This window comes from Callorhinus ursinus, unplaced genomic scaffold (assembly GCF_003265705.2).
Source record: "Callorhinus ursinus isolate GAN/ISIS: 27379988/994484 unplaced genomic scaffold, GSC_fseal_2.0 scaffold4, whole genome shotgun sequence".
NCBI classification, from domain to species: Eukaryota; Metazoa; Chordata; class Mammalia; order Carnivora; family Otariidae; genus Callorhinus; species Callorhinus ursinus.
This window is the reverse complement of record NW_027397066.1, coordinates 98,206,140-98,232,703: the sequence shown is the minus strand read 5'-3', so window position 1 is coordinate 98,232,703 and position 26,564 is coordinate 98,206,140. Positions and strand designations below refer to the sequence as shown.

At 37.6% G+C, this 26,564-nt stretch overlaps 2 protein-coding genes across 5 annotated transcripts in view; one reads left to right on the top strand and one right to left on the bottom strand.

Annotated features, from left to right (window-relative positions):
• The window catches only part of SEC24D (SEC24 homolog D, COPII coat complex component), a 103,913-nt gene extending 99,482 nt beyond the window's left edge, over positions 1-4,431 (top strand). The window contains exon 23 of one of the 3 annotated variants that reach the window (XM_025874095.2): positions 2,726-4,431. In XM_025874095.2, coding sequence (XP_025729880.1) covers positions 2,726-2,866 — 141 coding nt within the window. In that variant the 3' untranslated portion in view covers positions 2,867-4,431. The remainder of the gene's footprint in view (positions 1-2,725) is intronic. The other 2 variants (XM_073892182.1, XM_025874096.2) reach the window with 2 other exon arrangements.
• A 5,432-nt stretch (positions 4,432-9,863) lies between these two features.
• Positions 9,864-26,564, bottom strand: part of METTL14 (methyltransferase 14, N6-adenosine-methyltransferase non-catalytic subunit) — a 30,646-nt gene continuing 13,945 nt past the window's right edge. For both annotated transcript variants that reach the window (XM_073892183.1, XM_025874099.2), the window contains 4 exons: positions 21,572-21,664; positions 19,288-19,404; positions 17,988-18,198; positions 9,864-15,479 (listed from right to left, as the gene is read on the bottom strand). In XM_073892183.1, coding sequence (XP_073748284.1) covers positions 15,175-15,479; positions 17,988-18,198; positions 19,288-19,404; positions 21,572-21,664 — 726 coding nt within the window. In that variant the 3' untranslated portion in view covers positions 9,864-15,174. The remainder of the gene's footprint in view (positions 15,480-17,987; positions 18,199-19,287; positions 19,405-21,571; positions 21,665-26,564) is intronic.

Sequence of the window (26,564 nt, the reverse complement as noted above, 5' to 3'; positions counted from 1 at the left end):
AAGCACCTCGTACTGTGGCCTAGAGAACAGAAACTGGGACTACTCGAGATAGTGAGTTCTTCCATGAAGAGGGTACATAGGAGGCTGGGAGGGATACCAGCGATGATCATTTCAGTATTCTCTTCCCACTCTACAAGGCTATGTCCCTCCTACAGAAATGGAAAGGGAGGGGGCTGATGAAATATGGGTTCCCCAGTCCATCCCAGTATTGTTTCCTCTTAGCTATGTGGTCTGCTCCTTGAGAAGACTTACCAGCGTGTCAAGACAGCTAAGACGGCTTGCCACCCCTTCATGAATCTGCTTCCTGAGACTTTCCACCATACTTTCTGTGTCACTCTGGGACTGGTAGTGGGTGGTTCATCGTTGTCTGTAGAGACTCAAATGGTAGAGCCAAGATCTTATTTATTTATTTATTTATTTATTTATTTATTTATTTATTTATTTGAGAGACAGAAACAGCCTGAGCAGGGGAGGGGCACGAGAGGGAGAAGCAGACTTCTTGCTGAGCAGGGAGCCTGACGTGGGGCTCAATCCCAGAACCCCAAGATCATGACCTGAGTCGAAGTCAGATATTTAAGCGACTGAGCCACCTAGGTGCCCTGGGTCAGGATATTTGTTATTTTACCTTAAAGCTAAGTTTCTGCCTAGGCTGAAATTCATTTCCTATTCTACTTCCCACCTCAGATCATAGCCAGACACCCTTCATCAAAGGAAGTTTTACAGTGAACACCATAGGAAAATAAATAACCCAGGTGAATGGCAGCAACAGCATATGCCCCTCACATGTATAGTATGAACTTCCGCCCATTAATTTCCATAGAGAAGTTAAATTCTAAAGAAATCGGAGCCTCAAATCCTTCCCTTCACAATGTCTCATTCTGCCCAGTCTCAGCCTGGGCTGTTTCACTGAGGCCACACCCACATTGCTCTTGCCCATCAGGGACAATAGCAGAGTCCTAGTGGCAGGTGGGAGAAGGTAGATACAACACCAGTAAAAAGAAAATGGCCTTGGCTTCAGGCTTAAGGAGTCTTAATCTCCTTTGGAGCAGTTTCCATTGAAGGTTAGTTGTGCTTCTCCATGTTGGGGTGGAGGCGTGCCTGTCCACATGGCTGTTCCAGTGCTGCGTCCCTGTGCCTGGCAGTGACACCTGAAAGCCAAGACATCACACCTGTCCGTATCCACATAGATTCACTGAGCTGTAGCAGTGGTGGCAGCAGCTGTTGTATTTTTATCAGGTCAGGGGTGGTTTAAAACTTATCAGTGTCGGGACACAGACCAAGTCAAAATAACATAAAGGAAAGAAAGCAAGTTGTGTTGACAGAATTATTCTACTTGATAACTAAAGCGAAAGTAGGGAGGGCCAGGCCCTCCTAGCCAAAATAGAATGTACCTTCCTCACCGCAGCTGGTAACTGCAGACCTTTCTGGTGGTTTCACCAGGTGAGGAGATGCCATGAAGCAGGCAGAGAGACATTGTTTTGTATGTGTGCATCTAATTAACTCCACTCATAGCTCAATAGACAACAGATTCTGAACATTCAGATCATCATCTCTGACTTCCTGAAAACAGGAGTAAGGAAGGACCAGGAGGGGCTCCAAGTGTTCATGCCAAGACTGTCCCCTTCTGGGCTTCTTTCCCTTGCACCCCTTCCCCTAGAGCAGCATTGTCCAATAATGCAAACTACATATGTAATTCTGCATTTCCTAGTAGCCATGTCAAAAATGTAGAAAAGTCATCTTAGTAATAAATTATTAACCCAGTATATCCAAAATATCATTTCCACATGGATAAGCAGTTAGGGAGTTTTGTACTTTCTTTTTAAGTCTTAGAAATTCATTGTGTTTTTTACACTTACAGTACAACCCAATTCAGACTAGCCATGTTTCAAGTGTTCGATAATCACATGTCGATGGTGGCTACAGTACTGGACAGCACGACCCTAGATCATTGTTATGAGCAGGGAACGAGAATCCCCTGTGCAGTCCACCTCTGTAGCACCTCCCAATTGTGTTTCTTTCTTTTCTTTTTTTTTAGTAGATTCCATGCCCAACATGGGGCTTGAACTCACGACACGTGAGACCAAGGGTCACATGCTCTACCCATGTAGCACCTCTCAGATCTCTTCCCTTTCCACCTTCACTGCCCTGGAATTCAGATCCCGATCATCTCTCCACCTAGATGCCTCCAGCTGCTTCCTATCGAGTTTCTTTCATCTCATAGTGCCTTCTATATGCTACCAGTTAACTCATTTTGTTCTGCGGCACTTTCACTGGATCCCAATTCCTACAAAAGCTCAGACTCATTTAGGTAGTTTGTCCCTAACCGTCCGCTGATTTTAAGACTGTTAATTCACATGCCAGCCATGTCCATCTTTGGTACATGGTACGTGGCACCCCATTATGGAATGTTCTCTAACCCCACCCCCATCCTTAAGGAAATCCTACCTTATCCTTTAAGGCTCAAGTGATCGTTATTACCATTGTGAAGCCTTTGCCAAAGTGCTTTGCTTATATTTCATTGTTGTCAGTTATAGTGGTATGTCTTGGGTTTCTATGGTTTTGGGGTCAGTGCCTCCCCTCCACTCTGGATAATAGGCACTTTCCCATCATCGTCCAAGGCCTCACACACAGCGGACATTATATAATTTTGATGAAATATAAGCATACAAAATTGAGCCACATTCAGAGAACGTTTATAACCACCTGCCTTGTTATTTTTTCCTAGCTGACCATAGTAAAGCAGCGGGAGCAGCCAGAAATGGTTTTCCGACAGTTCCTGGTAGAAGACAAGGGACTTTATGGAGGATCGTCTTATGTGGATTTCCTTTGTTGCGTTCACAAAGAGATCTGCCAGCTGCTTAATTAATTGAATCTTCTCTATTGTTGATGTTGCATTTCTAAGGAGATAATCTCCTTTTTGGTGCCTAATTCTCCAGATGATACCAGGCTAGTTTTGATTTCTTGCTCATTTTCAAAATAGCTTTCCAGGACGACATTTAGGACTTCAGCTTTGGTGCTCAGGTATAAAGTCAATGAAGGTACAACTGTACTTTTTAAAGGGAACAGTCTATTTCTGATTGCACAATTTTTAACTGTTAAAAGTGAGACAGTTTGCATTTCATGAAAGGCATAGTTTACAGAACTGTAAACATTCTCAATTTTCTTTCTTTGTGCTAGACATATAAATTATTTTTCAAAATGTATAGATTTGGGGTAAAAAGTTGTCTTGGCTCTCCCATTTGCAGTGAGGAAAAAAAAACAATTTTTACATTATACCTAATTTTTTTAAACCATGTAACAGCCATTGAACATGTTTTTCAACTTAAGGTCTGCATAGCAGACTTCTAATAACCTTGGAATCTATTTGGTAGAACAATTTGTGTTCTACGTTGGTTTTTTTTTTTTTATGATTATATGTTGTGTATGTTAAAACTGTTTTCCAGTTGTTGTTTTGTCTATAAAACTGTCTTTATCTATATTCTTAATGGTTCTCTGTACAATTTTGAGGGTTTCTACCTGTATATAATGGATATTAACCAGTATCAATAAATCACTTCATATGCTCTTACTCAACAGTTAGAAATTTTTTAGGTATTTTGAGATTTTAAAAAGAAGTAAGGGTGTAGTACTCAGTGTCTTGGAAAAAAGTTGTTTAAATGGTTCACTAAGAACAAATTGGGAAAACTGAAATTTTTTTTTTGAGGATTGGGAAGTGTTAGGTGAATAAATCAATCTAGGAAATATCAGAGACAATATACTTGAGAAATGCATTTTTTAAACATTCTCTAATATGCCCTTGTGGGTAGAATAATAGAAATGGGCTATATGAGACCATTATTATTAATGAATATACATAAACCTAGAAGGGTGGTTTTCAGTGGTCTGACACAGGCATCTGTCCTGTATCTGCCCTGTTCAACTTTGATATCAGTGATATGAATAAATAATAAGAGTTAAGTATATTGAGTACATATAGTGTCCCAAGAACTGCAGTATGTATTTTGCAAACATTTACTCCTCATGATAACCCCAATTTTATTATCAGCCCCATTCACAGATGAAGAGATAGACTTGAAGTGATTAAATCAGGACCTGTCTATGATTACATGGCTAGTAAGGTTTATTTATAAATTAGTAGATGTCATGAAATTGAGTAGAATAACAAATACACTGATAAGATTAAAATCTCTTCCCATGTCAGCCAACTGGCATGATGTTTCGGATCGACTTGGATGAGTTTAACAAGAAGAAATGTATGATCCTGAACTTGTGTCCAAAAAAATGCACATGCAAATGCTCCTTGGAAACAATGGTACTTAAAAAAGAACTGAGGGAGTTTGTCAGCGTGAATCTACAGTGTCAATGTAATCAAGTTACTCTCTTGCAAGGGTAGCCTGTCGGCTGAGTGTAGCGATGGCCCTACTCTACTCCGAGGTGAGACCCACCTAGATGAGTGTTCAGTTCTAGGCACCATGCTCTGTGTGAACTAGAAGCCCAGAGCACATTGCTTTACTCACTTGGAGATAGTCTAAGGATTGTTTTATATGTTCCCTAGGGTATAAAACCAGAACCAATACACAGAAATAACAAGGTGCTGCTCAATTGAAAGAACAACCTTCTAAGTAATTAAGCGCTCAAAGAATGTGCTGTTCTATGAGGCAGTATGTTCTAACTTAAATATTGCACATCTTCTATGTGCCAGGTGCCATGCCCTTTACTGGAGAGACAGACAACAGTGAACAATACAAACAAAACCCCTGCCATCTTTACAATTACAGTTTTCATAAATGCTGTGCCATGCTATAGCATTTTATTTTTCATATATGTATATATTTATATATATATTTATGCATTATATATATATTTATATGTAATATATAAATAAAATCAGGGATATGTGACCTAGTCTAGATAGGGGGGAAGGTCTAGTCCATAAAGATTTCCCATTAGTTATATTGAAGCTGGGACCTGAAAGAATTAGTAAACATTAGCCAGGTAATTGAGAGGATTGGTAAATGTTCCAGCAGAGGGAAATATATGCTTGAAGGCTCAGAGTGCAACAGAGCATGTATCACCCTTTCAGTAAACTTGAAGAACTTAAACTGAGCTGGAACTTCCTAGGGAGAGACAAAGTGGCAAAAGATAAAGCTGGAGGAATAGGAAGAGTGAGTCCTGGTCAAGGGAGAGTTTGGATTTAATCCTAAAGGTAAAGTCAAGACATTCAGACTGATTTCAGTAAGAGTGACAGGATATTCTTTACGGAGATTACTTGGCAGTTGTAAGGTGGTAGAACTAGAAGCAGAGAGACCATTTAGGAGGTTCAACAGTCCACTTGAGTATATGGTGGCCTGCACTTGAAATAACAGGTTTTGACAGAAGGGGATAAGGAGGAGTTAAAAAGTTAGTGAAGGAGAAAAAGTGTCTGAAAATGATGTCTGCTTTGGGCAGCTGGGTAGACAGTGAGACCGTTCCCTCGAAAAGGAAATGCCAGAGTAGAGGCTGATTGTGTACGCGTCATCTCCGTGTGGTGTGTACAAGAGGTAGTAGTTTACATTTGTATGTGCTGAGGAGGCTTGAGAACTATGCAAGTGAGATAAAAATATGGGCTCAGGAGAGGCCTCTAGGCTGGAAATTTACAAGTCCTCTACATACAGAGAAAAAGAAATAGCAAAGAAATAGCACAAATAGATGAAAAAAACAAAACAAAAACCCAGGGCAATTCTGTAGTGAGAGGGCGGCAAATCCCTGAGACAGACAATGAAGTGGAAACCTGAGGAGACTGGGGAGAAGGGCCAGAGAGGTTAAGAAGGAAAACCTGGTAAGAGGACATCACAAAACCAACGTAAGAGGGATGCACGGAGAGTGGGCAGCCAAGTTACAGTCTTCCCAAAGGGAAGTTAAAGACTAAAAGGTATGTTGGAATTAGTAAAAACGTCATGGGTGAGTTTGGTGAGAACAGTTTTACAGGGTCAGTGAACTTGAATGCTAGATTGGAGTATGTTGAGCAATGGGAGTCAGAGGGGAGGCAACTCAAGAAGGGGATGAGAGAGTCGCAGAAAGACAGGATTTCTTATTTTAAGACAGGAATTTAACATTTGAATGCTGGTGGAAGGAAGCCAGTGTTATGTTGGAAAAATAATTAGTAGTGGTACCGTTTCGTCAACCCCCCAAAAATGTTGAAGACTGAAGACCGAGAAAAAATATTTGTAAGAGTAAGACTCTTGGAAGACCGAAGGTAATATAATGCAGAGTACAAACGGAGATTAGCTTTCAATGGGAAGAGAAACCCAGTATATAATGGAAATGCTCCAATGAATCCTGCCTGAAAGGACTACTTGCCAAAAATGGTGAGTGCTATTCCATGGTGTTCGGGTACATCCCCTCCCCCAAACCTTGAGAAGCAGTAGAGCATAATGGGCTCAGGAACCATTGACATGGTTTTCTACACCAGCTCCACCTGAAATGGAACTTCAGGGCAAGTTAGAAACCTTTCTGTGCCTTGGTTTCTTACTCATTTGTCTCAAGATTAGGTTAATAAGTGTAAAGGGCTTAGAACAGTCCCTGACAGTGCTATTTAACTGTTCATTGCTGTTATTAGTATCTTTTTATTAAACCTGCTAAAGATCATGAAAACTAGGAGTCAGACGAATCTGACTCCTAACTGTATTTGCTCTTATGCCATGAGTATCTTAACTGATAGCCTCAAAATCAAGCTATCTTTAAATGCTATAGAAATGTCCAATTAAAAGATGGTTTCAGAGATTAAAATAAATTTAGCAATATGAGAAAACTGTAGCCTAAGCTGCTTTTAAATATTAAAAACCAAAACTTCAGTAAAATATAAGCCAAAGACAAGAATTTATATTTTGTATTTGGAGGAACCATTATGAAAAAATAAGAGTTTACTCACTCAAAAGAAGGCACATCTTTGAGGAAGTTACTAAATGGCATTACCTTCATTACTGCAAGTCTAACCTAATGACAGGAGATGGAGGACAATTAGGAGCGGTATGTTAATATTTTTCTAATGTTCAGTCAGATGGGAACACGTTTATTAAGAAAGTAAGAGTTTGGATCAAATTTTTAGCTCGTGTTTTGGAATATGCAAAGGTATATGAAATTGAACTTCAGCTCCACTAGGAGGCATTATACACTGAAGTGTCTGAAACCTTTCAGAAAGGTTGGTCAACAATCTTTCAGAAAAGGCAATTTTTGGGGAGAATTGACTTTGTAAAAATTTTAATTGCTGGAAACACAGGTGTAATCCTGACTAAATTGGATAGAGAAAAAAATCTCAGTGGAAAAAGGCAATAAAAATCCCTTAGTCATCATCTCTTATGGGTATTTCTTGGCTTTTTCTTGAGACACGGATAAGAAGCTTATTCGTGCCCTAAGCAGCCACTATGAACAGTTCTGTTTGTGAGAAAATTTTACGTAGCACATTGTTTTCCTGAATTTTTTCCTTTTGGTGCCAGCTTGTTCTCTCTTTTGAGGCCGTGGGTGAAGTCTTCCTTCACTTGATAGCAGTTTTCAGAGTTTAAAGCTACCACATATTCCTATTGTGTCCCTTCCAGGCCAAACCCTCCCAATTCCCAAAGCATGTCCTTGTAAACAGGATTTCCAGAGCCATTGTTATCCAAAATTAATACATGAAAATCCAGGGGGTTTTGTAAAATTTTATTTATTTGAGAGCGAGAGAGAGAACACGAGCAGGGGAAGGGGCAGAGGGAGAAGCAGACTCCCCGCTAAGCAGGGAGCCCAATGTGGGGCTCCATCCCAGGACCCTGAAATCATGACCTGAGCCGAAGGCAGACACTTAATGGACTGAGCCACCTAGGTGCCCCCATGAAAATCCAGTTTGTTTGTTGTTAAGATTTTATTTATTTGAGAGAGAGAGAGAAAGAGGGAACAGGCAGGATGGAGGGGCAGAGGGAGAAGGAGACTCCCCTCTGAGCAGGGAGCCCAACATGGGAATTGATCCCAGGACCCTGAGATCATGACCTGAGCCGAAGGCAGACACCTGACGGACTGAGCCACCCAGGTGCCCCTGAAAATCCAGTTTTAACTCACATAAAGCAAAAGCAAAATGACTAGTTAAGGAAATAATCATTACAAAATAGTGACTACAGGTGGTCTCAAGAGTACATGAGTTGTGCAAAATCAGGGTGTACTTTTTTTGATAACATTAAAAAATTGTTACCTGTCATCTAAAACTCTTGCAATAAGGATTTTTCAATTTTAAGATATTTTATATAAGACTAGTTTCTTAAGTCCCTATTTTTCAAACAGAGGTATTTCTCGAGTCCATGAAAAACTTTCTTTAAATATATATTATTCATGTTTGAAAAATACTGTTTTAGGATATACCATGGGGTTTAGATTAATGTTACCCAATTAATGTTTTAAGGGCCCAATATTGCCTCTTTGAAAAAAAGGTTATTACATTATGAATTAGGGCAAAGCAGATTTAGCAGGTATGAGTTTACAGCAATAACCTCTAGTGTGCAAAAAAAAAAAAAGTCACGTTTTAAAAATCAACCTAATTGAACGTGAATGTCTGTTTCACAGGATTGGCAGGGAAGCTCTGCCATCTTTGGCTCACGCTGATGACTAGCGTCAAGGCCCACCCACAGTCTCCTGAGTTCCAGGGCTTCTCTGCTTCCACCATGTGCTAGTAGGGGATGAATATCCTGGGATGGACACTTTCCTAGCCTTTCAGCTATTTTCGAGTGAGGCCGTCTCCCCGGGGCAGTGTTAGTGGTCAGCAGCAGTGTCCCAAAACTCCCGAGTGCCCTGAGTGCCCCCCCAAGCCAGTCCTCAACTACCCTGTCCTCTCCCAAGCAACCTATTCTTGGGTCCACTATGACTTATAGGACGGGTGTAGTCCTGTTACTTAAGCTGTCATTAACAAGACGATATAGATGTAGTTAAAATGTTTTCCTTACTTTATGGGTTACATTTGGTAGAAAGAAATTTTATAACCTGAGGAAAGAATCAGGTGTCTTTAAAGTCAGATGAGAGAAAATTCATTCTATAAATCTGCTTATCAGTGGTAAGGCAGTGCAAATTACTTTGTTGCCTCAGCCTCAAAAACAATGTTCTCTTGAGAGGAAAAAAAAAAATCCTTATTAGAGAAACACAGTCCTCTTATGTAGCCAAGAAAGCACCAGCAGGAGGGAAAGGAAGTGGAAAGAGAAGGATATTAAAAATCCTCTGGTCATTACTTCCAATTACTAAGAAAGCAAAGGAGTAAGGGACTATTTATTAGGCACCTACTATGTGCCATACATTAGAAGCTGAGAAAGCACACTGCTGCCTTTTTATAAATGACAAAGACTGATTTCTGAGCGCACAAGCAGCAGGGCTGTAAGCACTAACTGAGTAGACAAAGGCAGGCACCTCTGGTGATTCTGCACTGGATTTGGGACAAGGGAAAGCAATCAGAAGTGGGAATATTCCCCAAAGAGGTTCTAATGCCATCTTGATCCAGTATCTTGTTGGCCTCATCTCACGGAGGGGATGGGATTTAAGATTCAGGAAATTAATTGGCTGATTAACTTACATTTGTCCTTATATTTGCTTAAGTTTTGCTTTGGAATTGTTTTTATAGACATTCTTAATTATGATGATCCTGTGGTCCCCCCTTATCTGTGGTTTTGCTTTCCATGGTTTCAGTTACTTGAGGTCAGTCATGGTCCCGAAGCAGATGATCCTCCTCTGATACACTGTCAGGTCAGTAGTAGCCTAACATTACATCACAATACCTATTGTCACTCACCCCACTTCATGTCATCACACAGGCATTTTAACATCTCACATCATCACGAGAAGGGTGAGTATAGTTAAGATATTTTGAGAACCACCACATTCACGTAACTTTTATTACAGTATATTGTTATAATTGTTCTATTATTGTTGTTCATTTCTTAGTATGCCTAATTTATAAACTGAACTTTATCACAGGTATGTATGTTTAGGAAAAAACTTAGTATATATAGGGTTTGGTACTATCCCTGGTTTCAGGCATCCACTAAAGTCTTGGGACGTATCCCCCATGGATAAGGGGGTACTACTATATGCTTAAAAATTTTTTTTCAATAAGACGTAAGAGCAGAAAGGTAAGCTATGATCTGGAGCTCCTATTTACCATGCATATAAGCCTACATTTTTGGACAAGGCCAAATAATCCATCCACCTGTGTAATTTTTATGAATTATGACCAATATTATTACATTAAAAGCCTCTCCTTTACTAAATATTAAAGTATGTGTCTACCCAGAAGTTGTCTTGAGAAGCATAAACCCATAAAGTGACAGCAAATTCCATAAGACATTTAGGCAATTACCTTAGAAACTTAACCAGCATAAACTACTAAACTGGCTATCTCTGAACAAAACTGATTTTTTGTCCTCTGCTTTAAGAAGACAAAACACTGAGCAACAAACTGAGGGTTCTAGAGCGAAGGGGGGTGAGGGGATGGGTTAGCCTGGTGATGGGTATTAAAGAGGGCACATTCTGCATGGAGCACTGGGTGTTATATGCAAACAATGAATCGTGGAACACTACATCAAAAACTAATGATGTAATGTATGGTGATTAACATAATAAAATAAAAAAAAAGACAAAACAGAATAATGCAGTTACTCTTTTATGATCTTAACAAGTGTAACTGTAAACTAAAAACTTGTACAGGTATGGGATTCTATAAAAGGTGTGTTTTGTGACAACACAGGCCTAGACCTCTACATTTTCTCCCACTGGACAAACAAATGGCTTGCAGTCACGTCACTGTATGCCACTTTAAAGTATTAGTCCACATCTGCAATCTTCTATGAATGTTCCAAAGGACACTGACTATATCACACGCTTCCAAAGCTGGTGGCTTCCTGTTCCAATTGAGTAACGTTTTTCCCCCTTCTTTTAATAGATCTAGTCACTGGTGGTTAGAGACAAGAATTTAAAATATGCATGCAGGATTTAGCTAGCCAAACTAATTTTAACAAAAGGAAATGTAGCAAAGGACACAAATTTAAATGCCAGCATCTAAGAATCTGGGAGATTTCACACGGGTAGCTCAGACTTACCGTCTTCCCTGTGTGGTGACAACGAGGTGGAGCGGAGTAGTGATGTCCACCTTACCCGGGGGGTGAGCTCTCCTGTCCCCCTACCTTTCTCTCTAGTCTCCATGGGCCTGTGATCAAGTCAGTGGCTGTTTATTAAAGTGCTCTGTGCTGCTCTGCTTTTCTTAGGGCTTGAAAAAACCCATCAAACTGGGAAAACAGATGAGATAAATGAAAGTAAATATTCCCATGTTTAATATGCAACCGAAGAATGTCAAAAAAGATAAATACTCCACTATAAAACAGACTCATGGCTTGCTTCACCAATTTATATTATATGCTTGATTCCTGTATGCGTTTTATATTGTTGACCTCTAGATTCTCCATTATTTAGAATTGGAAAACACCTACGTTATCCAATTTCACTATTTATTAGCACCCTCCAGACATAAAGACAAGAAGTGTAACACATACACAAACTGATCATTTTAACATTTTGACTAATACTGGAAAGCGGGTTTGCTGGAAAAGAATTATCTAGATTAAATGGGGTAGTTTTCTCTGTGCACTACAGCTTGCGTGTTTGTATCTGAGGAAATGACAGAGGCCTTGCAAGCAGGAACAATGTGGCTTTTCCAGAAAGGGAGTCTTCTCCATGGCTGGGAAGTCCTAGATTTACAACTTTAGAACTGATTGACTACATATACTTGAGACCCAAGCTAAACTATCACCAAATATCAAAGACAGGGTAATGCTAAAAAGTCCTACATGGACCCCAAGATCATAGGATCGTTCTAAGAAAGGCCCTTCTTATAAGCAAAAGTTTGTTTTTAACAGCTCACAAAAATGTAAGACACTTTTAGATCAAAAACTACTATTTAGAATGAGTCCCATAGGGTCAAGGGAATAAAGATTAAACAAATGAGAAAAAATCTGGAACTAAACTTCAAAGACCAAATCTTATGTAGTTAAATTCAGGATGAAAGCAGTACAGGTTTTAAAATAAGCTGCTGAAACTAATCAGAAAGTTGTAATTTAGCAAATTAAAACGAGTAGGAAGTATTCTGGAAGACATAAAAAGGAATCATTCCTAGAAACAGCCATGACACAGGATCTCAGCTATGGATAGCACACTAACATGCAGGCACCTTGCCATTAAAACTCCATCAACTTAAAAATCAGACTATGGTATGACACTTACTCAGCTTTAGGACAGAGACAGACATGTAGTTTCAGTTTCCAGATTTACGGGCTAAGGACTCACAGGTGGCTCGTTGACTGACCTGAGCATCAGAAGAGTCTATGCTGCTGCTGCAATGCTGACCCATTCCAACTTTGGACTTGTGACCTGGCCGCCAGAACCAGACTCTCCTCCACGCTTGATCTCCACTCCCAGTTTGACACCTCTCACACTGTGCCGTTTCCTGGTGACCATTCTACTCTTGGACTGACATCTCCATAATCCCTTGGTCTAATCTGGTTCAGTAGTGTTTGGGTATGATATGCCCCACCACAAAATCTGTTCTAGATGACATCATCAACTCCTCCACAGAAGAACTGTAGTACTTTAGGCCTCCTAATCTCCATCCTTTGAAGGGAACTAGGTAACAGGGAGAGAACTATTACCAATGAAAATAAACATCAACTTTGGACTGGAATACTTGGGATTGTAATTATGTATAATAGATATGCTGATCTTAGAACTTTTAAACTGAAAAATGTAAGGTTATTTCACAATTATTAGCTTCTATCCCCAATAAGGAATCTGTTAAGTGAAACAACTATAAATTAACTTATTTGGGGTAATTCCTAGATAATTTTTTGAAAATGTAAGACAAGTAAATAAATATAAGGATGATCACAAGCCAGAAGAGGTCAGATTAGTGAGTTTTCACTGGAAACGTTTCCTCAATGAATAAAGATTCTGTCATAAAAATGATACCCTAACCTTTACTGAAAGTGAAGGGTAGCTGGGGCGCCTGGGTGGCTCAGTCGTTAAGCATCTGCCTTTGGCTCAGGTCATGATCCCAGGGTCCTGGGATCGAGCCCCATGTCCGGCTCCCTGCTCGGTGGGAAGCCTGCTTCTCCCTCTCCCACTTCCCCTGCTTGTGTTCCTGCTCTCGCTATCTCTCTGTCAAATAAATAAAATCTTTAAAAAAAAGAAAGTGAAGGGTAGCAAAACTAGTGAGTCAATGCCATCCTGTGCTATAAAAATTCCACATTACATTGTCAAAGAGATAATTCTAGGCCTTGCATTTTCCCCACCCCCTCCTTTCTTATTTGCTGTATTATAAATATGGTGGGCATATTTAACTTTCAACCTACAAAGAAGCCATTCGTAACTCCCTGTAAGATGACATTATGATAAGCATCTCACAGGTAACTAGGTCAGGTAAGCACAAAGAATGTTGCCTTCCCTTGGCTAGGCCCAGGGTGTGGACTACACTAGACAGTCTCCTTTATAGGACGGGGTCACTTCTAACTGGTATTTCTAAAGACCCACACTGGGCAATTAGAACATCTATCTTTATTCTCATGTCAACTTTGACAAATACAGTTCTATCTCTAGATACTTTATAATTACTGAAGTTGAAAATACAGGATCATTTCAGTAAAAATTCTAACCAGCTGTGATTCGTATCTACAGATCTACATCAAGAAAGGCATTCGTCAAATGCTATTTGTACTACAAAGTACCAACAGATTGAGCAACCCTATCTCTACAATTCAGCCCTTATCTTTAAACTGAGTCTTTAGTGCGTACAATATAACCTTACTTTAGGTATAACAGAAGCCAATGAAAAGCTGAGAATGGCTACTAAAATGCATCACAGACCAAAACAAAAGTCTGATCTTAAGTCAGTCCTTTTTCATTTGGTAACAAAGGCAATTCCACTTACAGAAAACAGACTCCCACATTTCAAAGGTTTAAAGTTTCATTAGAAAAATTGTACACAAAATAAAAAATATATTTTTCAAGAATAATGGTATTTCATTCATTAAATTCATTTAAAACATGAGTTATAGTAGAGAAAGAGAAATGACAGCAGAAAGTTTTATACAACCAATCTATCTGCAAAGCCACGCTTTTAAAAACACACCATACGGTTTTAATAAAAGGCAACTGCAGTTCCATTTTTCTAAGCTGTCTTAGCTGATGGTTTTCTGTAATTGGTTTTTATACTGTTTTCTCCATAACAAGTTTAAAGATGTCATTTCCTCATCACCAAATACTTTATTCTCCGAAACACCTGATAACCAGGTCTCTGTTGCATTTCTTTTACTTTCCTAAGGAATATAAAGCTGCTTTGAAAGTCAATCCAAGTTCAAGTCTATATCAAAGTTCTAGCACTTGGATATCTGTCCTCCTTTGTTTCCTAAGAAATGTGATTCAGTCATCTGCAGCTATGCAACTGAAATTATGATGAGCTTTTTCTCTTTTTAAGTCTGCCTACTAAATTCTACCTCTTCCTCTGTGCACCGCTGGGAGCGCCAACCTCCCCTATCAGATTTAGATTTGGGAGGAGGTGATTTTGTTCGAATTCTCTCAATTTCTCAGTAGTAGTCGAATTATATCTGAGTATAAGATTTTTTAAAAAGAAAAAAAAAGTCTCTTTTTATTGTTTCATCAAGAAAATGTTAAAACTTTGACAGAAGTTAACCATCTGTCCCAACTCCATTCTATCAAGGCTCCCAAAGAGCCTTCCATTTGCTATGACAGCAGTGGCAGGATGCCTATTATCAACTGCTCTTGGCACTAGTATGACACTACAGATTGGGACTTTTTCACTGTTCACTTAAACTATTTCTAAAAAGCAAAAGCCTCTGTAATTAGTTGGAATCTACCAGAATAAATTAGTCTCTGAAAGGAAGGTATTTGTTTCATTGTCAAGTTACATGCACATGACCAAAGGCAGGATGATCTGTTTTTCTGGGATAAAACTACCCAATGTGTGTAACAACTATGAGGGAGATTGGCTAAGATATTCCTGCAGCTTCGAGAAATTAAAGCAAAGTGCAAGCTGGAATTGAGTAGTAAACAAAGTCCCCCAATTGGAGTTCAAACTACAGGGAAGAAGGTATAGGGGCATTAACAGGTCAGTGTCTTAAAAAGTTACCGAGGTGGAAAGCCGCCTCTGTGGGCGCCTCCACGGCCGCCCCTAAAGCCACCTCTTTCGCCTCGGAAGTTAGAGCGATTCCTTTCTCGGCCGCGGCCCGCTGAAGTTCCACCTCTTCCTCCGCCCCTGGGAGCTCCGCCTCCCCGATCAGACTTGGATTTGGGAGGGGGTGATTTTGGTCGAAGTCTCTCAATTTCTTCCGTACATCCAGTCAAGTAGGAATTAGGAGCACTAAAGTAGGATGCATATGTTTCTGCGTTATAGTTGCTATTTGTAAGAGTTGGTCCAACTGTAAGCCAGCCTGAAATAGAGGGAAAGATAATCTGTTTTTTCCCCATTTCTCTTACTGATCCTTTAGGAGCTACTTCAAATCTCTAATGCATTTTTAAAGCTGCCCCTACCAAAAAAAATAAATAAATAAAATTAAAAAATAAAGATGCCCCTATCACTCATCCAATATTTATCTTTTTTACAGAACACATGGCATTTAATCATGGTTATACAGATTTCATATGTATAGATCTTATTTCACCTGCATGACTGTAACTTTTGTAAAATATCTTCCTCATTGTCTCCATCCACGTTTCACATTCTGTGAGAGTAGCACTTAGAAAAAAAAAAAATTACAGACTACACTGAGTTTGGGCTCAGTGAAAATTTAATACATTTTATTAACCTTCCTACTTGTGGAAATGATATCACTGTTTTCTGATTAAAATCCTGGAATCACCTTTTGCCTCTGCTCTTCCCAACAACATTAACCCAGCTGACAGGTGCTAGAAATTGAACCAGTACCATGTTGCTCCTATTCATTCCCATTTTTCCATGTCTACTGTCACCCTCAAACGTGAGCCTTTATTTTCCTACTAGGCCAGCCCCCTACACATGTCACAGACACACACACATATTGTAAAGCTCTCCCAGCCTCTCCTCCCTCTGAAAGTGGAAAGCCTAAAACAAACTTTAAAATATGTCACTTCTTTGCCTAACCTTCTAGGGCTCTCCACAAAGCACAGATTCGTATATATGGTATCTAATGTCTTTTAGGATGAAACTTGAACTAACTTTCCAATCACATTTTTCATTAATGTTTTTCATGACAACTTCATTTGAGTAAAAAAATGAATCACTATAGTAAGTGTTTCCATACAAATCTCCACCTCTGAAAATAAAAACAAATACAACATAATGTAAAAAAAACCCAAAAACTGACAAAACCCCACCTCTGTGCCCATTCTATCCATCCTTTCAACCTGTTGAAAATTACATCCTTCAACATACAAATCAAATATACATCTTAAATGAAATAAAAATAATTTCTCAGAATTTCCATCACATGTTGTACCTCTATAGGTACAAAGGTAATTTTGTCAGCTACATTGCTAAACAGCTTATAATGAGGATGATTTCTGATTAATTATATCTGGAATGGGAAAAACTACAAATTAACTGTAAATGCCCAATAAAGACTGAGTTTTCAATTATTCACTTTTCTGTTTTTTATATAATTTCATGAAATCTGAGACCATGAGTTTCTACAACTGAAATATTTTCAAGTTACTCTGCTCACCAAAGCATAGAGAAGTAGCTGATGGGCAGGGAGAGAGAAGAGGGGTGGATTATGTTATATACACAAGTTAAGGCAACTTTAAGAATTACTTTTTTTAGAAGGAAAATCAGTTTCTTCTAAATTCTTAGGTACTTTTATGGCTAATTATTCTATTATAAATTCTTTAACTTTTCTTATGTTTTATAAAGTGTAGGTTGTTTAAAACAAGATTCTGGCTCTTTTCATCTGTAAACCGGATTTTTAACATGCTAAGGCAAAGAGACTGACTTTATATATCAAGAATAAAGCAATGCTACTTTTACATCTTCTGAGAAAGCAATAAAAGAAACAATATACTGACATTTCAATGACACTCTGTACATGAAAGCTGTGCCCTCTAAGAAAAAATCTTTGTCCATAACAGTCTAATTATTTTTCAAAGTAGTAAATTCACATTATATTGTTTTTGTAAAAAGTTAGAATTCTGAAAAGACAACACCAGTATACATGTAAGTAAACAAGCTAGGTATTTTAGTTTCTAATAAAGCCAAAATCTGTATTTCACAAACGTATGGTTATTTTCTGCAGAATTATTTAATCATTCACTTACGCATTTCTTCAACACATTATTTACTGAGTGATCTGAATGTTGGGTAGAAAGAAGTGAGTAAGACAATCTTTGCCTTCCATGAGACTGCATGCTGGAGAAACTGACTAAAACATATGCCCAAATGAACCTGCAATTCATTTAATGATAAGTGTTATAAAGAAAAAGAAAACGGAGTAAGGGGAAAGAGAGTGTTGGAAGAAGGAAGGAGGGGAGTGGAACAGGAAGGTGGCCAGTTTACTTATTTATTTTTAAAGATTTTATTTATGTATTTGACAGAGAGACACATCGAGAGCAGGAACACAAGCAGGGGGAGCGGGAGAGGGAGAAGCAGGCTTCCCACGGAGCAGGGAGCCCGATGCGGGGCTCGATCCGAGGACACTGAGATCATGACCTGAGCTGAAGGCAGACGCTTAACGACTGAGCCACCCAGGCGCCCAGGAAGGTGGCCAGTTTAGACAGAGTTGTGAGGAAAGGTCTGTCAGGTATTTGAATGAAAGTAGAGGACCATGAAGAGACAAGAATGAGCTTGGCATATCTGAAGTACAGCAAGAGGAATCAAACACATCATAAGAATTTTATTTTAACTATTTCTTGACACCTATATCCCCAGGGGAGATAAAGCTTTTCAATGATTTTTTTTAAGGTCCTACCTGGCCGAATTGTACTATCTCTTCCAAATAGATGAAGGCGTCTTCTACCAAGGCAAAAATGTTCAATTATATGAAAAATTTCAACAGGCTTTTCTATATTGCCAATTTCAGGTTCTTCCGTAATAATCAAGTCAATGTCAACATTAGCATGAATGAAGTCCCCATCTGTGCTACGCTTAACAGTTCCTTTGATCCCCATGAGGCAGTGTTCCTAAGTAACAGTAAGAGCAGACCAATAAATCTCTTCATCAGCAATTATATTTCCTAACATTTTACATTTCTGATGTCCCCAATTCCAAAACAAACTTCATTTCTCCAAATCTTTAGAAAATAGTTCTATGGGCAAAAACACAATAGGAAAGAAAATCTGGATCTCTGGATGTGGGAAGACTGCCAGGGAAGCTAAACATGACAGTATTAAATTCGGGGCCATGACGTTTTAGAACTGTGTCAATGACCAGAGTCTTTTCCTCTGCAACCAGTTACAGAAACTTGGAATCTTAAAATGATGTTATACTGGGCTTCATATATGATCCAAGACCAAAACGATATACAAGATGTAAGGCTTTTTATATGGAGAGGGGACTTTAATCATGTATACATACGTCTAATTACTCAACCTAAAAAAATGGGAAAATCAAACAATTTTTTGTTTTTTTGATCTTCTCTAATTAACCTAAATGGCAGGCGTATGAGTTAAATAAATTTAATCTCTCAGCTGACTCCATGAACCATTGTAAGGGTAACGTAGGTTCCCTTCAAAAGAATTTTCCAGTCTCGGAAAGATTTAATAAGAAAGACTCTCCCACTAATCGCTCCCTAAAGAGTGAAAGACTGGAGGACAAACTTTTAAAGCCTGATAGTAACAGCGCAGTTACATGGAGCAGAGTAGGAACCTTGTGTAGGTTCTTAGGATTCTTATGTAGGAAAAAGAAAAGGAAATAAATACGCCTCTAAGCCAACCAGCTGTGAGAGTGTTGCTGCCATCTCTTTTTTTCTGGACCCAGAGAAAAGGAAAAAATCTGGAGGGGTCAGAGGTACCAAAAGTCCATACTGACTTAGAATTACAGCAGTTTAGAACACACAAGAATACATATTACCTTCTCTAGCACAGTGAATGTTGATCTAACATAGTACATAAAATATTTTAAAATTAAACTGGATGTACTATAACATTCAATGCCTTTTGTACAAATCTAAGAGAAGAACCTTTCTACCAAAATTAAACAGTATACAGTCATTTGGAAAAGCTTGAGGGAAAATAATGAAAATAAAGAAAACAAAACAATAAAGGCAATACCTTTGTTCTCTGGAAGACAGCTTTTGGATCTAAAGTCTTAGTCTTTCCAGGATTGTTTTTATTGGTTTTAATCCAACAAATATCTTCACATCTTCTGTAACCCCATTTGCGTAAACACTAGAAATGAAAGAAGTAAAAAAAGAAATCCTTAGCTAAAAGAAATAAACAATACTTAAAATAACCAACCAGCATTAAAAAACTTCCTAGAGGTTTGAGACACTAAATTCCAAGATGTCACAGTAATTTTTAGTTCAGAAATAGAAAAAAAGAAATACCAGTCTTTAAATAGACAGCCATTATACAGAATGCACAGATACATTCTGGATATTAACATAATCTATAAAGTTAAATATCAAAACAAAGAATTACATTAATACTTCAATTCTTCAATACTACCTTCCACTGTCATCAATAGAAAGTGGGTTTTAAATCATAAAACACTCAACCCCTCTTTAATCATAAAATTCAACAGATAATTTGATTCTTAGCACCTTGATTTTCTATCCTCTGACAAAGCTAAAAACTATTGAAAGTGTTCTAATTGATAGCTTCTTTTCAAATGAGAGTCTTATGTTATTTTTATATATTTACTACTGACAACTTCAAAAAATTCAAAGCCTTAAATGTTATGTAGATCTCATTACTGGATGAAACTGTACTTTCCATCTCTATACAATCTAGAAAATAGAGATCTGACCCATAGTGTCCTAGAACCTGTTATAGAAGAACATGTAACAAACGCTTGCTAATACATTGCTTAGAGTGGCATATTGAGGGCCTACTACCCAATGTAGGTGCTGACTAGCTGGTGGGAATAAAAACATAAGATATGTCCACCCCCCACCCGCAATGATCCAAGAGGAAAGTAGGGGGAAAATAACTAAATTGTGCAGTACCATATTGTTGGTACTGTTCATTTCAGGAATGCTCTTACTGTGTAAAGTGAGAAACACCTCAAAATGAAACTTGGATTTTTATTTTAAAATCTCAAAAATCAAGATCAGTATCTGTTCCTGTTGGCAATTATTTGTTTTGCACTGGATATTCATTATACATCACAAGGGTCTAAATCCCCATGCCTTAATCAATTTAACAAAAAGCTCATGAATATTTCTCATGCTGAATTATTTTCGCAATCACTTTTGGCCCAAATCTGCTTTCACCAATATGACAGACTGCTACATAAACAAATACAATAAAACCTCCTAATCATTTTCAACCTAATTTGGGAGGTGGAGGGCAAGTCCAAAGCCAGATATTAGAGCTATAAAAGGTAAATACCAACATACCTATAAAAACATATAGTATGTTTCTATTTTCTTAGCTTTTCCAGAGCATCTTGGAGAGGTGCCAGCAAAAAATAGATACCCAATTGGAATACAGTTATAGTCTTACCTTGGAGTTCATAAATGACACAAGCAAGGATGTATCCAACAGTCTCAAACTTGTTATTTATATAAAGAATACAAAGTAATTGCAGAATTTCAGGATTTTAGCACAAATTTATCTCAATATAATCCTACTTAAATTCTTTACCTGTCAAATGGACACTTCCTAAAATTACCAGGATTAAATGAGATCATCTGCTGTATAACAAGTAATATGTCCTAAAAATGGAAGGTGTCATCTAATAACAAGTGAAGAAACTGAAACCCACCAGAGTAAAAATCTCTACCCAAAGTTCACTGCTAGACAGCAGAACTGAGACCAAAACTGAATGAAGCTTTCTATTACTTAGCCACATGCTCCCATGATTCTTGGGTAAAAAAGCATACGCTATTTTGTTTCCATTTAGAAATCCAAAATATTGCAATAAAAAATAAAGTTCTGAAATACAGGAAATATAAGATGCTTAAAATAAATACAGGTGTTACGTAACTTCTTTCTCACTCTCATTCTATCATTCAAACCATGTGTTCCAAATGCTGTGTTATTTTTCCAATTTGTTTTGGTTTCTATTTGGAATTCAGCAGTTAATATTATTCAGAGGAGTACTTTTTAGCTACTCATAATGAGCAGTAAATGACACTAAGCAGCCTGTTTTTGAGCTGCGGTTTCAAATATCTAAACTGTTATCCTGAAGTTGTAACAAATCATATTTGGACTTACTGAACTTCAGTGCTAGTTAACTAAGAAGTACTGCCTTTCATGCATTCTTTTCTGAACGTGTTTTTTCCTTCTATTTTAGCAACTCAAGAAACAAAAGACGGAATAACATCTATCTTCACACTTTTTATATTTTTTCTTATGAATTTAAAAATCCAATTAAAAAAAACCATCTTACCACTCTTCCAAGGTCCAATCCCTCCCCGGAACCACACCAGAGAAAGATAAATGATCGAGGTGCTGCAATCTCATCAATTTCTAACTTCATAATCTGTAGGAAACCAAAACAATACTGCATAAAAGTATTTTGTTTCCCAGTCAACCTAAATCCAAAAGAACAACCATTGAGATTTATCAGGACTTTCAGTAGATGTGTTCTTTAAATGTACTAATTTTCATTAGAAAATACATTTTATCCTTACAACTTATTCTGTTTTCTTATTCTATATTACGAAAATAAACACACATGCACACACATATACATACACTTGATTTTATACAGAAAAAGGTTATAGGGACCATAGTCATAGAATAATGGAATTTTATAAGATGTAGCCTGAGAACAGCCCTTTATGATTTACAGAAAAAGAAACTCAAATAGAAGAGGTTGAATTACCCCAAAATTAGGGGCAAAATTAAAATGAAATATAACAAATGCTTGGGGAAGATCTGGTTTCCAGTAACTACAAAAGTTCTATATAAAATAAATCAATATGCACATCTCATTATAATGACCACTTTAAGTCTGAAATGCCAAAAAAAATAGTCTAATTTTTCCAAGGAAGACACACAGATGGCCAACAGCCACATGAAAAGATGCTCAACATCACTCATCATCAGGGAAATACAAATCAAAACTACTCAGTTTGTTTCTCAGAGTCCATAGTCTCTCATGTTCATCTCCCCCTCTGATTTCCCCCCCTTCATTTTTCCCTTTCTACTTTTTTTTTTAACATATAATGTATTATTTGTTTCAGAGGTACAGATCTGTGATTCAACAGTCTTACACAATTCACAGCACTCACCATAGCACATCCCCTCCCCAATGTCTATCACCCAGCCACCCCGTCCCTCCCACCCCCACCACTCTAGCAACCTTCAGTTTGTTTCCTGAGATTAAGAATTCCTCATATCAGTGAGGTCATATGATACATGTCTTTCTCTGATTGACTTATTTTGCTTAGCATAATACCCTCTAGTTCCATCCACGTCGTTGCAAATGGCAAGATTTTGGGTATTCTGATGGCTGCATAATATTCCATTGAGGGGAGAGGGGTCGGAGGATGGCTTAGCCTGGTGATGGGTATTAAAGAGGGCATGTATTGAATGGAGCACTGGGTGTTATATGCAAACAATGAATCATGGAACACTACATCAAAAACTAATGATGTAATGTATGGTGATTAACATAATAAAATAAAATTAAAAAAAACTATAATGAGATATCACCTCATACCTGTCAGAATGGCTAAAATTAACAACACAAGAAACAACAGGTGTTGGCAAGGATGCGGAGAAAGGGGAACCCTTATTCACTGCTGGTGGGAGTGCAAACAGCTACTCTGGGAAACAGTCTGGAGGTTCCTCAAAAAGTTAAAAATAGAACTACCCTATGATCCAGCAATTGCACTACCGGGTATTTACCCAAAGGACACAAAAAAACTTATTTGAAGGGGCACATGCACCCCGATGTTTATAGCAGCACTGTCAGCAATAGCCGAACTATGGAAAGAGCCCAGATGTCCATCAACTGATGAATAAAGAAGATGTGATATATATTTACAATGGAATACCACACAGCCATAAAAAAAGAATGAAATCTTGCCATTTGCAATGGCATGGATGGACCGAGAGAATATTATGATAACAAAATAAGTCAGTCCAAGAAAGACAAATACGATTTTACTCATATGTGGAAGTTAGAAAACAAAACAAATGAACATGGGGGGGAAAAAAAGAGAGAGGCAAACCATAAAATAGACTTTAAGTATAGAAAACTGAGGGTTGATGAAGGAGGTGGGTGGGGGATGAGCTAAATGGGTGATGGGCATTAAGGAGGGCACTGGTTGTGATGAGCACTGGGTGTTGTATTAAGTGATGAATCACTAAATTCTACCCCTGAAACTAATACTACATTTTATGTTCACTAACTAGAATTTCAATAAAAACTTGAAACAAACAAAAAATTAATCTATAATTTGTTTCCCTTGTATGTGTTGTTCCCTTATATGTGTGTGTTTCCCTTGTGTTGTCACATTAAAAAAAAAAAAGTTCAATAATTAAATCTGTAAATTTCCACATAGCCACATAAAAAACTGTAAAACTAACCATTTTATATATTCTTTTTCTTCTAGTTTTCTGCCACAGTTAAGTTTCAGAGACCATGGTTTAAGCAAATATTTGTTTCATTTATTTAAAAAATCTTTAATAACAAATCCATTTAAGTTATAACCATATCATCTCTAACTTAATCTAAACAGAAAAACATTTGACAGTAATAATGGAAATAAGCTACAATATGTCTAAGCCTAGTGAGTTTTATATTCTGACTTTTCTAAATCTTGAAATCTCATCTAATATTCTCATAGGAATATAAATAAGTAAATATGTAACACACACACATACTCCTACATGTTTATACATGAAACAGAAAAAAGTTAAGTGATGACACACATTGGTGAAGAACATTAAGCAAATTATTCTCTTGACATTGCAGTTCTAAATGCTAAGTGTTGGTATTTTAAATAATATCCTTTACCAAAATGTGTTGACCACCACTGACTCTCTAATGTGAAAGAGAATACTTGTGAAATCCACTTTTCTTATTTACATTTTCTATATTAGTTTAACTACTGGCACTTTCTTTAGGATATTACCACATAAAGGTTAAGAACTTAGGGCTTTGGGCCAGACAAAACATTTCAATATGCCAGCCAGAGTTCAGTGAAATTCAAGTGAAATCAAGAATATGCATATAAAATGGAGTTCCTTTATTTCACAAACTCTATTAGTCTGTCACATATAATTGAAGCTCTTGTGCCTTCACTGACCAAACCTTAGAGACTGGCCAGAGAAAATAAAGTTCAGCCTAGTTATAGCTGACCCATGAACAATGCAGGGGTTAGTGGTACCAACCATATCCCGCAAAGAAAATGCGAGTGTAACTTCTGACTCCCTAAAACTTAACTACTTATAACCTACTACTGACTGGAAGCCCTACTGATAGCATAAACAGTCAATTAACACATATTTTGTATGTTATATGTATTTTATAGTCTATGCTTAAAGTAGAGGAAAGAAAATGTTACTGAGAAAATCATAAAGAGAAAATACATTTAAGCTACTGTTCTGTAAAAAATCCATGTAGAAGTGAAATCGTGCAGTTCAAATCCACATTGTTCACGGATCAACTACACTAATCAAAGACATAATGAGATTTTTTTCAATTTTCTTTTTTTTTTTACTAAAGTCACAAAGACTGTTTTTATAATATTAATCAATTTTGATGAAGATATGGCTAAATAGATATTTCTCAAACACTACTGGAAGGAACATAAATTTGTGCAACCTCTCCGGAAAATTTCCCAGCAATAAATACCAAGAGTATTAAGTCATTTATGTCTTTAGAATACTATATACTGTTACCTTTCTGAATTTCAATAAGCACAAATTACATTTATCATCAGAGGATGAGAAAAACCTTTTCAAAGTGGTAAGATCCATAAAAATGTAAATAAAAAATGTCAGAGGGATTGAAGATGAAAGGAAAAGCTTCAAGGAGGAAAAACTAAAGGTATATCTTGAAGATTAAATAATATTAATAAGAGTAACTATCATTAACACAGAAGAGGACATGCAAGGATTCAGCACCATCTCCTATGAAACAACCATCTTACAATGTCAGTCCTTTCCTTTCCCAACCTCCCCTTCTGTGCTCAACACTCCTGCCTACTCTCTCTTTGAAATTCCCTATTCCCTTGGCCCCTATGTCGTTCATACTCTTGGTTTTCCTTACTCATCTTTGACCCATTCCTTTGACCTCTTTTATATGTGCCTCTTAAATGTAAAAGTTTCCTGAGGCTTTACTGTCAACCCACATGTTATCTTAAGACCCTATCTCAGGACAAATTCATCTATTCTCATAGGTTTGATGTGCTAATCTTCTGAAACTGTATTTTGAGACACAGATCTGTCTGTCCTTCGAATGACATATTCCTATTACAACCTCCACACAGCTGTCTTACATACACCTCAAAATCAACATGTTCATATGATCTAATCCCTCCAATCCAGCTCTTCTTAAACTCACTCTTTCTCAACTGGTGAAAACTCAACCCACTTATCCCAAGACTCAAACCTTTGAGTCATCCTTAACTCTCCCCCCTCATCCCAATCACTAGAGCTCACCACAGTATCTACTACACATTACTGAATTTATCACCTTTCTATTCTTACTGCCATCACCCTATTCAAGGTCCCTTCATCCCCTAACTAGGCTACTACAACAGTCTTCTAACTGCTCTCCCCTTTCCAGACTCTTCCTCTAGTCCATACTCCACACACTAATCTGACCATTTAACTAAACTGGTTAAAGCCCTTCAAAGACTCCTTAATGTCTTCAGGATGAGAGCTTAAGCTTCTAAGAAGACATCATCTCAAGAAAGGCCCAATCTATGTTCCAACATCAACCTACAAACCAGATATTCTTTGCCTCCATCCCTTCTGCTCTTACTGTTCTTTCCATTTGGAATCACCATCCCATCCTTTTCTTTATTTGGCCAATTCCAACTAGTCTATTTATCCTGTTAAAATGTCACCTCCTTTTTGTTCATGTACCCCATCCTCCAAGGCTTGGTCAGTTTTTCTCAGATCTTACACAGTCCTGTATCATGGAACTAACAAAATAATAATGCAATTATCTGTTTAGGTCAATATTTATCCCATTAAACTAGGTGCTCCTTAAGCCAGAGTACCAGGTCTTATTCATCTGTGAATCTCCAGTACCTACCACATTGCTTTAGCCCAGAGTGGTACTCAATAAGTATTTGTTATTTTTGTTATTGATCGGTAAAAACAGATAACTTTATGTAACTGACTGAAGTTATCAGCTTGCCTAATTTTATTTAGGAAAATGTAATTTTACACAATTATACTGAAATTATGTATCTTTT